The 15084-nt window shown below is 32.3% G+C and overlaps 1 protein-coding gene across 2 annotated transcripts; it reads right to left on the bottom strand.

Annotated features, from left to right (window-relative positions):
- Positions 1 to 320: 320 nt before the first annotated feature.
- LOC111396353 (ERAD-associated E3 ubiquitin-protein ligase HRD1B-like) lies at positions 321 to 8307 on the bottom strand. Of its 2 annotated transcripts, XM_023022768.1 has the most exons (8): positions 8159 to 8307; positions 5540 to 6085; positions 4162 to 4338; positions 3182 to 3331; positions 2889 to 3085; positions 2424 to 2568; positions 1732 to 1912; positions 321 to 834 (listed from the first exon to the last, which is right to left on the bottom strand). In XM_023022768.1, the coding sequence occupies exons 2-8, from the start codon at positions 6070 to 6072 to the stop codon at positions 679 to 681; spliced, it is 1539 nt and encodes a 512-aa protein (XP_022878536.1). In that variant the 5' UTR covers positions 6073 to 6085; positions 8159 to 8307; the 3' UTR covers positions 321 to 678. The 2 variants fall into 2 exon arrangements, with proteins under 2 accessions (XP_022878536.1, XP_022878537.1); XM_023022769.1 differs by lacking the exon at positions 4162 to 4338.
- Between the last annotated feature and the right edge of the window lie 6777 nt (positions 8308 to 15084).

Below are 15084 nucleotides of genomic sequence, written 5' to 3'. Positions count from 1 at the left end.
AGGCATAATCTAATAACAACTTTAAAATTGTACAAAATAAAGGATTAAAATGCATAATTGCTTTTTGCTTACCGGAAGAATATATCAAGACACGTAAATCTCATAAGAGAATTCCATATTTATGAAACAGGTGGATGACTTTTGGTTCATTTTACCAATGGCGACTGAACCATTCGGCAGAAGAGAACGGGGATATGCGTAACCCTCTAATCAATTATCAATCTAATGTTAAACATTACGGCTCGAGCTCGACCGGCCCAAGCGGCAGTATAGCTTGGAAGCGTTCCTTAAGTTTCAAAACCGGACGTCAAACTCGAATATACGTAGAAATAATAGAATACAGGGGAAGCATTATAACGTATAAAAAGCAAAAGGATACAAAGTTTCCAGCTTCTAAAAACGGGAATTTCCCATCCTACAAAAATCAAAATCAAAAGATAGAAAGAGAAAACGGGTCATTTCTCACTGTCCTTTCCTATTTTATGGCACTAATAATCTGGTGTGTTACAAGGAACTTGTAGTCCAAAGCACAAGTGAACTTAAATACACTGTTTTCTGAACATTGGCTTTCAAGGTCTTGCCATTTTCAATACCTTGGATGAATTCATGTAAAAAGTCTTCACCATGAAGGATATTTCTTCTCTCATGCCCCTTGTAAACATCTACACTTATGATGGCCTATCTATCTATAACTTCTGACTCACTATTCTCACTACAGTCTGGAATTGCTGAAGATGACGATAAAACTCCCTTTCCCTTGACGTCAGCTGTTCCTGGATCCACGGTCCTCTTGGCATCTGATGTTTGTATGAGCTTCAGCTGGTGTTGCAGAAACTGTACACAATAGAGGTACCTATGGTGAAATCCAAGTAAAACAATATATTTGAAAAAGCAAGGGATGTATGCGGTGATATTTATTTTTTGTTTTATGTTTATTTTTTCCAGGTTCAAACCGTCATCGGTAGATTCCATCTCTTGCTCTCTAACATAGGCATCTAATATGCTGGTGGTATTTCTATATGAAAAGGTGCTCATTATTATGTTGTATATTTGAGAACAAGTTCTCCTTTCATCAGTTTAGTGAAACACTTAAAAAGGTATATATTCAGATTTCCAGAAGTATGCCCAAAAATGAACACTTCCATCTGATTTTAGTTTACCGACAGATCCTACCAAAACCAAAGGTTATGAACACGTAGAGAAACCTGTGCGAGAACAGTGAAGACCAGCAATAGTTGTTGAGGCTTCCACACATACAAACTCATAATTTGACATAAAAGAAAAAATCAGTACATGCTTATCCATAAAGAAGCTGACAATTTTATTTATTTTTTTATTGGAAAAGTCTACATGTACATAATTATTGCACATAATGTTATCCATAATGTGATATGGCAATTATCCGATTGTTGATGTGAAAGTGTGAGATATGAATTAAAGTTGAATCCAGTGCCACATGTAATTATGGACACTATTATGCAAACAATTATGTACGTGTAACACTTCCTTTTTTTTATTTATAACAAAAAAGAGGCTTAGAAAATCTAGATCTTCAACCACAAGAGCTTCAGCCCCACAACCCAGAGATACATATTTTATCAATGCAAAATAAAATTGAAACAGTGATCAAGCGGAAGTCGTACATTAAGTGATAGCTTCAGAAAAATTTAAGATTCAAAATATGTTACACAAGGAAAATAAAAGAGCAGCCCAGTATAGAAACTGAAGTACCTCAATCTGGTGCTCGATTAACTTCCTATGTGCATCCAGTTGTGAATTTGACACAATAAGATTGCTTTCCAACCCTGGCCCATACTGCACATTCCCTCCAGGAAGCTGTCCGTCTGAATTTGCCATAGACGTAGAGCCCTGACGCGCTAAGGTTTGAGGAGGTAAAGCATATCCAGGTGACCTGCAAGCATGGAATGATTTAATGTGTTGGATTGATTTCTCTAAGTATTATTCATGCCTATGTACGAGATCCAGGTTAAGCATATCCAGGTCTGACCAGCAAGGACAGAGAAATCTAATGCCAACAGCATGATTTTTCTGAGTATTGTTCATGCCCCTGTATGAGATCCCAGAATCACAACATCCAACAGTGGATTTACTTGCTGACCTAGAATCAATTGTCTAATAGTTCTGCCTAACATCATCTCCAGATATAGATATCTCATCTCCATAAAAAATAATGTCCAACGTGAATTTTTTATAATCGAAATGGAAGTTGTCATGAACTTAAAGCACTCTATGAACTGTTCACCTGACAAAATAAATAGGAACTTCTGTTGTCTAAGAAAAAATCTCCATGGAATTCATGTTTTGCATGCATTTCAAAGATGTAACAACATTATGAATATGAGAAACCAATATGGAGAAGGTACAAGAAAAAAATAGATAATGTAACAAGGAAAAAGGAATACCAGACTAGAGCGTTCGGAGAAGGATAAACAAAAGACTTTTCATAAATTGAGGCAGCAGAAGCAGCAGCTTGGAGTCTAGCCTGTTGCTGAGTGATATTGGCATTTGCACCGACTAAGCCATGAGATGTACTGGCTGTGCTTGTACCTGTGTCCCACCGACAAAGTTAGCTTGCTATTTTACACAGATATGATTACCGGTTCATCAATTTGAGGTAAAATCATCAACTATGCCTACTTTCTGATTGTATATATTAGACTGTAGAATGCTTCAAATTTGGAAGGCCCATAAAAAGCATAATATTTAGAAATACAAAACCGCAATTTTTGCTTAAATTGAATACAAAACAAACACATATAAAAAATCAAGAAAACCAATCACAGTTACACAACAGCAATTTTTGCTTGAATTAAATAGAAAACATACATCAAAAATCAAGAAAACCAATCACAGGGAATAAATTTTACCTTGCTGATGAATATCAGCGCTCGATCCAGTAACAGAAGTGCCATTTTCAGATGGTACAACAAGGGCTCTGCATGTAGGACACGTGTTTTGTCTTTCTAACCACGACCTCAGGCAGTGCACATGAAAAATATGCCCGCAAATAAGTTTCTTAGCTGTTATCATCTCCTCACGACATATGATGCAGGTTGCATCACTTCTGCAAAGACAGCAAATGAACGAGAAAGTGATGCAGAGTAACAGTAAAAAAAGCATATACAAAATGTTTTTTTTTTTTAAAGTAAAAGCAGCTTACGAAGTAAGCTCTTCAGGTGTTGCATCTGGAAAACGATCATTCATATTAGAAGCGATCTTCCGATAACGTATGTAATCAGCCACACGAATTTTGAAGTTTCGAAATGTCTCATAAAGTTCTCGGATCAAGTGAAGAGGCACACCATAGTTCCTGGAGAAGGAAAAGGAAACCAAGGAATAATGACAATGGAAAAGATGAGTATTAAATTAAAGAACAACAATGAGCATATCAAAATGAAGCTTTTATGCTTATGAATATAACATAAAACAACCAACTTGCCTAGCGATCCTCAAACAATCAAAATATAATAGAAAATATATAAAGGGCCTAATTGTGACACAAGTGCCTAATGCCTTCTCCTCCTAGAGAGAGGAAAAAGAATGCCGCTCAGAAATAAAACTGACTCTAATCCATGACATAACAGCACAAGAAAGTTTAGTTCAATTCTTTAAAGTAATTTGGAACAAATCTGTATTTTTTGACATTACAAGCAATATCCGACTCCATAAATAGCAGAGAAATAACCAGCTTATGCTTGGCCATGTTTAAACAAGGGAGTCTATCAAGGTTTGATCTGTCATATCCCAACCAGCAAATAAGATCTCATGCAGAACGGCAGGGGAAAAAATTCAGCACTACAAAGTGTTTCAGATTTACCATCAGAAATGAAAGGCGAAAGTCCGTATTATAGGTGGTTACTGAGCTCAAAGGAGAACGAAAATTAAAAAACTATTTACAATTTTTGCAACATACAGATACTAGAACAAGTGAGGAAATGCGCACATGGAGGGATACAAATGCTTACATAAGTGAATGTTATCATACACAGACAGATAGTAAAATTTCAATTAAGACACACATGTAGACCTCCAAACTAGCATAGTAGCATACATACATATACACAGCCAGGACGTCAAGAAATAACCTATTATCAGACACTTACAAACGGGGCGAAAAAATTAAGCTAAACAGTAACTTACATAAAAATCACGAGGAAGAAACACATGTACATAGTCAAGTGCAGTAAGTCCCTAATAAGCTCCAAGTAAAAAGTGTAGACAGCTTTCTTTTCCCATTGTCCATCCATAAGCATGTCACTAACATAGAATACATATTTCACTAACGTCGACACAGTTGTTGTTGCCAGTATCATGTATCTGAAAGAAAATAATGATTTCAACTAACCATATTTAGAAAGAATTAAAAGTTAAAATGCAGTAAGAATTAACAAAAACATTTTCTAACCAACTTTCCAGATTGACAAAAGGAACATTAAGCCCATCAAATCCAGAGTTCAAATATATATATATTACAAGCACGTGCCCGTTTTCTGTCATGGGTGCAGTACCAACCAGATAATTGAAGGTCATATTTGCAAGTTATCTTCAGGTTTTGAGCACATGGTCATATTTACATCTAAGAGAGTATCATCATCAGCACAAAATTTTTGAGATATCAAATGACATATATTTTCATGTCAGGAATTTAAGTTCATATCACCCATCCATTTGAAGAGCTAGATATTTTATAGGCAATGTTAATTATGCATAATAGAAAGAGAACTGTGTTTGCATTATCTAGTCCAGTTGATGGGTTAAATTAAAAAAAGAAAAAAGAAGAAGCAAAAATAATATTAATTATGCATAATAGAAAGTGAATTGTGTTTGCATTATCTGGTCCAGTTGATGGGTTAAATTTAAAAAAATCAAACTTAATGCCTACCAGCCTGCTAGTTTTGTTCATGTATTTATTTATCTGGGAGGTAATGAAGAGGAGGAAGGAAGAGATAATGAGAAAACCTTTAAGCAGCTTCAGAAACAAGGCAATCAGAATACTTTCAGCTTTTCTCTAAGCGTTAATTGGCATAGCTATGTTGCAAGACTCTGCTAAGGGATATGGTAATCAGTACATTGACAGTTACATGGATTTGAAATGTAAAAGGAGAAGTCTATCATAATTTCCAACAAGTGTCAACTGCACAAGCTGTTATATTTCTCCATTCAAGGAGTATTCTTGGCAAAATTGAGATAAAGGGCTAAAATGGAAATCAAAGAGAATGCAGCCAATGCTGCAGAATGACACTATAATCTTATTGAAACTCATTGAAGGGATTAACTTGTAAACAACCAGTCTGAAGAAGTATGCTAGATCTTGTTACCTAGAGTGAATCACGCAATTTATTTACAAATATATATATAAACAAACAGAAAGGAAAGTGGGGTGAAGAACCATTTTTGCTCCCCTCATTTAGTTGAAAGACTACAATTTAGTTATGAAAGCAATGTGCTAATTACTCAGCCACGCTGCATATTAACAATACAACAGAACAAGTTTTAAATCATAAGAACGGAAACTTACTCAAATGCAAAGAAGAGCGACACTGAAGGTTTTCGGGTTTCTATCAAATATTTTACAGAATTGTACAGAAAGAGACTGTCGATAAGGAGGAGAAATCCCATGAAAGAGACAATGCGGATGTGAGAAAGCTTAGGAACAGAAGGAGTTGTTTCAATGTACTCAACCCTTTTCTGAGCCAACCAATGCAAAGCCTTGATCAAAAGTAGAGTGGTAACCATTGAGAGAAATGTAACTGAGAAGTCCTGTCGGAAAATGGTGATTGCAAACAGTATTTCCATCACTTCCCTCCATGACTGCTCATTCAGCCTTTCAACTTCCGCTTCTCGCAGTGATCCAAGGAAGATTTTCTTGGTTAATTGCCACAAAATGCACATAACAACCAGACCCATGTTCAAAAGAAGCACCAGATTGATCTTGGAAGTCGATAAATAAACCATTGCTGGATAGAATTGACCTCTACTACTAAAGGCATGATAGATAACTGCCAGTGTAGCTATTAAGCTAAGCCCGGCATAAGTTTTAAGCCTCATCATTTTAACTGTTTCCCTGTAAGACAACATCCAGTCAATTAACTTTATCAAGGAAATTTGAAAAATATGCAAACAATCATAGCTATTAAGCTAAGACCAGCACAGATTTGAGTGAAATGCTTTTAGCTTTCAGAAAATTTTAGCTTTCAATTTTGCATTTCAATGTTATTAATTCTATTTATAAGTTAATTACAATTTCACATTTAAGAATACAGTTTATCATTCATGTCCTCAAAATTCAGAAACCACAAATTCATTTCCACAACAGCTTCTCGTCTTAAGCTTTAATTTCCACAATCTTGGGACCCCAATTAGATTTGGCAAAACAAAACTCATTAGGTGATTAATTCGGCCACCAGTGTCAGCAAGCTTCTTGGATGCCAACATTCACATTCATTTAATCAATATTCATTTTCATTTATGCATTTCAGTGTTTTCCAATAATAAGTTAATTAGAATTTTACATTCAAGAAAGCAGGTCAAGAATTTAACTATTTATGTGCATGTATAATAATTAACATTTTTTTCAGAGGCTTGCATTTCTCTTATATTTAGATCAAATCGGTAAATGGAGGGACTACTCTAATTGACTTCTTCAACTATTAAATTGTTTTTAAAAATTGATTGTTAGTTCATTTCAATCATCAAATATTTTTCTTCTCTTTCTACCACATCAACAGAGAGATTTTAGCCAAATTAGGGTTGCTCCCACATCACAAGACTTATCAGCATATGAAAATAAATGGTCCATTAAAGTGACAGTAGTTCGAAAGGTTTAGTCGAATCTTATTCCAACAATGCTAGAAATTTTGATATTTTTAGGCTCATCCTAAATGACGAGCTAATACGTCTACTACGATAACTATTATTTCGTAATTACATTATCCTATTATTGATAGAACGTCCTTAATCTTAATATTCAATTATTAATTTAAGTTTTTCTCTCTTCACCGTCTTCAAACTTGAGGTAAAACAATTCATGAAATGTTTTCTTTGTGAATGCATGAGGACATTAAATCTCAATTAAGTTCAGTTAAATTCGCTTGAATTTAAATTGCCACCCTCTCATTAACTCCAACTACAAAGGTTTTAGTTAAGTCCGATACCCCCAATCATGTAAAAAATATGGTGTACAAACAGATCCTCATTGAATAAAAAGTTCATTTAACATAAACAATTTTTATTAACAATTTTTTAGATTCAAGTATCTTCGAATATTATTTTTACAGCACTAATAAAGCATTTCAGAATAAAGTGCAATGAATGTTCAACCTTGACTAGTATGCACTAAATTCTTGGTAATCAATCCTCTTATTGTTAATATCTCATAAACAATAATTTTCTAAAACTCATGGAATTTTTAGATATCGTCTTAAGCCTAATAATTAATATTTCCTTGAGAATATTCTTTCATAGCATGAAATATGAATTATATGAGAAAAATTTCTAATAGATAAATAAATATTTTCAACAGATAAAAATATTAGATATAGGCGAGTGTTCATTCCATAAAATAGATTAAACATTATGTCAAAGTAATTGCAGCACTTCATGAAACCATCTTCATTGTATCTTTTAGCATCAAGCTGCAAACCTATTTGCAGAGATAAATACTTTTTAGCTAAGTCCAAGAAGCACATCTTCCCCTTGTTCGACGAGAAGTTTATAATCATTAATTTTCATCAATAAAGGGGTGCAAGATTTATAATTAACAATTTTATAGTCAAGTTTTCCCCAATCTGAATAAACCAAAAATTGTTCACATATCTAAAAATCAACTAATTTTACATATTTATATTGTAGAACATCAAAAAATGGCTCCAGCGATGTGATTCTATTTGACTAATCAACTGAATTATTTAAATTATTTTTTACATGCATCAAAAGAAAACAATAAAACCCTAGGTTGACTTAATTGATATCCATCAATTTGAGAACCCAAATATCACTAACAAACCGTTTTCAGAATCTCAAACATTTTAGGAGATCATAAAAAACTCCAATTTAATATAGGCAAACAAACAATAGAAATTGCTAAGATCAGTCGCATTTACCAGGGCTTGTAAATACAATTTTTAGTAATATTTACCTCGGGAATTTGAATTCACCTTCTCGTCAGAAATCCTGCTGTCCAAATGTATCGAAATATAGCACAGTAAATTTAATTCATTTAATGAATGAATTTTGCATTATAGGTTGAAGAACAATGGGGAAATGGTAGAGGAGGGTACCTTATATTGTATGCTATGTATGTCATCCGGGGACAATTTACCCAATAATTTCACGCCACGTGCACACACGACTCGACTTTACCTTGCTATTAGATAAGGGAATTTGGCGCAAATGATCCCTAACCTATGCCCTGTGTGCCATGTTAGTCTCTAAACCTTTTTTTCATGACAAGAACGACCTCAACCTATGCTTTATGTAAACAAGTGGTCATTTTTGACAATTTTTTGAGGAATGAGTTCAAATGGCCACCCTTGAATCATTTTTTGTTCAAAAGGCCTTTGACCGAGTAATCAAAAATAAAATGAAATTAATTTATTAATTAGCTTTGATATATGATCGAAATGTGATATATGATGAAAATAAATTTAAACAACTTATTTATGGTTAAAAATTCACAGTGATATGGGAATTAATTATCCTAATCTTTTTAATTAGTACGATTGAATAGTTAGATGAAAACGAGTTATTAGAATTTAATAAAAATATGTGTAGTAACCAGAAAGGGGCATAAGAAGCTACCACAATTTAGGGTGCAGTTGGTTTGCCGTTTTCCGTTTTCGAAAATGCGGAAAACGCGTTTGGTCCGTCATTTTCGAAAACGCATTTTTGAAAACGAGTTAAAATTTATAATTGAAAACGCAAAACGATTTTTTATTATTTTGAGCGTTTTCAGTTATAAATTTCTGAAACGCTCAAAACGCGGAAAACGAGCCGTTTTCGGGAAAAATTAAAAATCGTTTTGAAAATGAAAATGGAAACCGACCGCTACCTTAGCTTTTCCCTTCAATGTCATTTGGATGCCCGTGTTTTGTTTAGATCTTTCAATAGTTAGCTATGAACATAATTGAGAATTGGAGAAGGATTCATTTAGTAGACGACTTAAAACCTTACATTTTTGTATGGTAAGTATTATTTTTAAGGGTATCAAAGCATATTCAATAAGCAATATTGAATAGGATTAGACAATACTATGAATAAGGTTTTAATTGCGTTGTATGTACCATATACGATGATGTTTATAGCAATTTTCTAAGACTCTTGTTTTCCTATATTGGTTGTCTTTTAGGATGTGACAAACGGCACGAGGAAGAAATGGATTCTGAAACAATCTATAAGAATTTTGTTCTTCGGGTTAGTCTCCTATGATGATTTTTATGTTCAAATGGCTGTTTCTTTCTGGAAGAGAAACAAGATTCTAACTCACTTCGAAAAACACTCAACAAAAGTGCGTCAAGGTAAATCATTGTGAATGTTACCTTTAATCATCAAGCGGAGTGACAAAATAAAATTCTATAGCTCGCTCTAAATGTAGTAATTGTCAACGATATAGTTGCTTTATATTTTTTTAGATAGTCTTCATGCACACGACTTAAAATGAAATAGTTGTAAAGGATCCAGATGTTTTAAATCTTTTTGAAACCTAGCAATGAATCGAGTGCGATGGTAAAAATGAATTTATGTAACCCACTCTAAAAACAAATTCATGTGACTTATTGGGCACTTAATAGATTCATGGATTTTTTGAATTTATTTCATATATATCGTATAAGAATGGTTTTCACAAGTGCATTGTATGGTATAATCCTACTCTATCCTTGTATTAATTACCATGTAATGGAATCCAGTGCCTTACGTGGCACAATAACAAGACTACTTGTTAAAGTAATGCATGGAATATTCGCTCTTAATTTTACACTATATATTGCTAAAGATTTTGTCCCTACAGGAGGTTATACCTTTGCTAATAAAATTGTATGTTACAAGTGATGACAAATATATCAAGGAGAAGTTCAAATTTATGAAGGTGAAAGATTTTCCTCAACAAAGAAATGGGTAAGGTTGACTAATGTTATATTTATAAGATACTTTATTATTTCAGCGTTGAGAATTAACGTAACTGTACAACGAGATATTCACTTTGAAATACAGAGAATTTATCCAAGTGAAGATGGATGTAAGTGTAGTTCACTGGGATTGTGTACTGATGTGGTAGAAAAACTTGGCTGCAGAATTGTTGGAATGGAACTTCGAGCCTTAGATTGTTTTTTGTTAGTCGTTTGATGTTTGATAATATTCCGTACTTACTTTGTTTTATTTGTCTAGTGTAGTTAAATTGAATTGAAGTTTACGTATTTTCAGGTTTTTGAAAACTTTTAAATTTAAATATCATACATGTCCAGGATACTGATATCGTGCCACGCCAATAAAGTGACATTTACGTCCTTATGACAAAAATATAACTATTGCTTCACGTAATAACATAGAATTCGTTTTTGAGACACAAACAATGTTTGATATTGTTCCGGTATGAAAAATGCACTAATTCATATAATGATATTGAAATTGTTCATGAGAAATAAAACGATATTTATGTCATTTCAAAATGAAAATTGCGTTGATTCATATTAAGACATTGAAATTGTTCCTAAGAGACAAACGATAACGACGTCGTTCCAAAACGAAACACACTATTTTATAGGTTTTCATAACGACATTGAAGTGGTTATAGACTAACAAAAAAAACATATAAGTAGTTATACCAAAAAACTTGCACCGCATGCGCAGTGTAGGGAGTCGTGCGTCCTCGTCCAAGAAACCAAACTTTTGTCTTTATTTCAGTACAAATTTGGCGACATTCATATCAACCAAGTTCAAATCATAACTAAAGAGACTTAGATATCATTTCTTTTCATACGTGACGAGAGTGATATCATCATGTATTAAACTCACAAAATAAGATAACATCATCTATATCGTTTAAGTACAAATTTGACGAATTTAAAATCATTATTGTTCAAATCATAACTACAATGATATAGATATCGTTTCTTTTTCATATAAAACGAAAATTATATCATTCTAGCTAAAAACAATTATTCGAACCTTCACGAGCACCCAACATGGCTTCGACATACGTAGGACGACTAAAAGATTTAGAAAGAGTGAACAAAGATTTTTTTTTTTTTTTGGAATAGTTTAAAGGTGATAACAATCATGAGAATATAAAATGTTACCATAGTTTCTTTAAGTGAGATCGAACCCACTTGATGACCTATTTCGATTGTCCTACATATGTCTAGTGTATGTTGAATGACCATGACAATCAAATCATCGTTTTTAGTAGAATCAATAAAAATATCGTTTCATATAAATTAAAATTATATATGTGTCATTTTTGTTATGACTTAAATTGAAACGATATCAATATCGTCAGAAATGTACTGAAATGAAAATGATATTGATATGTATCAAACCCACGAAGTAACACAATGATATCTATATTGTTTTAGTATAAATTTGAAATCTTTCCAATTCAAATTATAATTATGACGACATAGATATCGTTTTTCATATAAAATGATGATTCTATCATTCTAGTTAAAAACAACGATTTGATCATCCACAAACCACCCAGCATGCCTTTAACATACATAGAGCGATCGAAGAGGTCGTCAAGTGGGTCGATACACTCAATGGCCTTAAAAAGAACGGACAAAGATACTTTCTTGTTGAAATAGTTTGAGGTGGTATACAATCATATGTTCCTATGGCTTCTTTTGGATGAGATCAAAACCCAATTGATGATCTATTTGGATTGATCTACATATATTGGATGCATGTTGGGTGATCGTGAATGATCTAATCGTCATTTTTAACAAAGACGGTATAATTATCGTTTTATATAAACTAAAACGATATATATGTTGTTTTAGTTATGATTTAAAATGAAACGAAATCAATGTCATCAAAATTGTTCTAAAACAATAATCATATCGTTATGTGTCAAACTTGCGAAATAACAAAACGACGTCCATATCATATTAGTACAAATTTGATGAGTTTGAAATTATTCCAGTTTAAATCATAACTACAATGACATAAATATCGTTTCTTTTCATATAAAATGATAATTATCTAGCTAAAAATTGTTATAATTTTAACTAGAACAATATCAATGTCTTCAAACTTGTATTGAAACGATATGGATGTTGTTATGTTATTTCGTGAGTTTAATACGTAATGTTATTAATATCATCACATATTAAAGAAAACGATATCTGTGTCATTTTAGTTATGATTTGAACATGAAACATTTTTAATCTTGCCAAATTTGTATTGAAATGATGCAGACGTTGTTAAGTTATTTCTTAAGTTTGATACTCATGATTTGTTGTCATTTTTTGAAAATTGTATGAGAAAAAGTCTCCGTTGGGGTTAGAATATTAGCCAAAAAAATGTTGGTTGGCGTGTGCGCCTCCAAGTTTTTTACCACCTAATAGCAAATGGTCCGTTGGATGAGGGCGCGATAGCTCCCTATGTCATGTACGCTGCACTTTTTATATAATGGCATCAATGTCGTTACGAAAATTAGTAGAGTAGTATATTTTTCATACTTAATCTACTTCAATTTCGGTTTGTGTCTCACGAACGATTTCAATGTTGTTATGTGAATTAGTGCAATTTTATATTGGAACGACATCAATATGGTTTTGTATCTCACGAACGATTTCAATGTCATTATGTGAATCTATGTATTTTTAATATTGGAACGACATATGCGTCAACTATAACGATATAGAAACTCGTTTGTCTATAATGTGAAAAAAACACAGCAATGTAAAATGACTTTAATTTTGTTCTAATAGTACAAAGCGATAATAGCACGATGACTACAAAATCTAAAAATTATTTTGTGTTTCCAATAAGTCTAAAATAATAAAGTTACAAGTCATGACAATGTTATAACTTTAAGTTTCATTATCAACTGTTTGGTCTTTACAAATGGAGAGAATACAGTTGAAGCCTTAGACATTATAAGGACAAGAGTTGACATTTCCATTTTGTATAGCATTGTATCGACCTTCAACGTCTCTCTAACTTAAACATACAAGTTTACACAAGAAATTATTTTCGAAACAAGAATAAGCGATGTTTTCCTTTGCCAGTGATTGCATATTTCCATTTTCAAGCACCTTCAACTGACTATTTATATTCAACTAGTTAACAAATTAAATTTATAACATATCTATGATGTCCACAACTGCAATTCTACATAAAAATTGTAAAATTTCATCAAATATCAAACTCCGTACGTTATTGATAATGAGATGTATATTGTTATGACTTGCAGAAAATGATATGTAAATCGTTCTGAACGAAAAAAAAATGAAATATATGTTTCATAGTAGAACAACAAATAGAATAGTCAAACATGCGTTTACCAACATATTCACTTTAAAAATAAGGGGTAATAAGAAAAATTGAAAAGCACCCCATATCAACGCTCTAATTCAATGATAAAATGAATTCAAAGCTATTATTGACAAATGATCACCATAAATACAAATCACAACATGTGATTCAATAAAAAAAAGTAAAAAAGAAAAAGAGAGTAGGTCAAATATTAAAATTTGACATTACCTTCACTTCTTCTTCAAATGCCCATAAAGAATATTGCAAGTTTCAATTACTTACTTCAACCAAGTGAGTGTTCAAAGGAATGAAAATAGTAGATTTTAGGATTTCATGAATGAGAGATAACAATGATAAAAAAGAATAATGACTGCATAGAGATGTCGACCCAACTGTGGAACAAAGGAAGCCAAAATTGAATTAGGACTAAATGAAAATCCCCTAATTTTTCTAATATGAAAAGACTACAATACCTTGTCACACCTAGGGTTTCGTTTTACTTATCAAATAGTTAAGAAAAGGAAAAATGAAAAATAAAAAGAAAAAAAGGAAAAGAAAATTAAAAGAAGATCTCTTCTCCATCACCACCACCTCCTCTCCCATCCATTGCCATCACAAAAATTCTCTATCACCGAAAGATATTAAAAATGGAAGAGATGGACATTGTAACATCTTAAAAATTCACACCGTTTTCTATTCCTATTAATTTCAAATGTTTCAGATATCAAATGCTTAATGTTTTAAATTCACGTTGAGCATGATGACAACGAAAATTAATAAATTTATTTAGGTAGCCAATTTTAAATCACTCTTGCTACTTCATCACTCATCCGTCTCTCAACAAAGGTGGCGTGAAGTATGCCTCAAATTATTCAAATAAATACCTATAGGTCATACTAGGTTGCAAAAAGGTGAAGTTAATCTGAAAATTGTGTTGACAGATTTCAAATGTTAAGTTTGAATGGTTGTTTTAAGGCTTTGGTAAATGATTTTTCACTCCGATCAAAGCATCGCAAAGTACACAATGAATAGTGCTTTGAAGTTTGGCATTACTGTCTGGTCACTCTTTACGTTTTTTTAGAGCATTACTTTACGGGGGTGTCCCCATTTTAGAGTTTAATAGATTTCTTAATATTTATAAATTCTCACGGATTGTGTGAAATTTGATAGAATTTAATAGATTTCATAAGATTTGAATGGATTTCTATTTTGTAGATTTTATAAGATTTTCATGGATTTTATAGATTTCAATGGATTTTATAAATTTTGGGTAAAATTTATAAATATACTTAACATAAGCCACAAATTTTTACTTCTTCTTTAACGACTCATTCTTACACATATTCACGTTAATAAATTACAGAAAATGATTGAATTATTGTTCAATTGTTTGTTAAACATTGAATATTATAACAGAGCTTCAATAAAAAATACACTCAATATTTAACAAAATGCGAGAGTGGGAGAGGACAAAAATATGTAGTGTTAAATAATCAAAGTCACAATCAATATGAATTAGTTCAAAATGCCACAACCTTGTGAGATACAAATACACAGATGTACACATACATGACCACAAGGCAATCAATT

Source organism: Olea europaea, chromosome 6 (assembly GCF_002742605.1).
Source record: "Olea europaea var. sylvestris chromosome 6, O_europaea_v1, whole genome shotgun sequence".
Lineage (NCBI taxonomy): Eukaryota > Viridiplantae > Streptophyta > Magnoliopsida > Lamiales > Oleaceae > Olea > Olea europaea.
Note: the sequence above shows the minus strand (reverse complement) of the source record. Positions and strands in the feature narration are given on the sequence as shown.

What these genes read in the sequence shown, in the direction of transcription:
- LOC111396353 (XM_023022768.1), bottom strand. Translation starts at nt 6,072, where the DNA reads ATGATGAGGCTTAAAACTTATGCCGGGCTTAGCTTAATAGCTACACTG. An exon ending in TCGCTCTTCTTTGCATTTGA is followed by an intron (nt 4,339 to 5,539) that starts GTAAGTTTCCGT and finishes ATTTTCTTTCAG; the next exon opens with ATACATGATACTGGCAACAA. An exon ending in TAATCGAGCACCAGATTGAG is followed by an intron (nt 835 to 1,731) that starts GTACTTCAGTTT and finishes TATTGTGTACAG; the next exon opens with TTTCTGCAACACCAGCTGAA.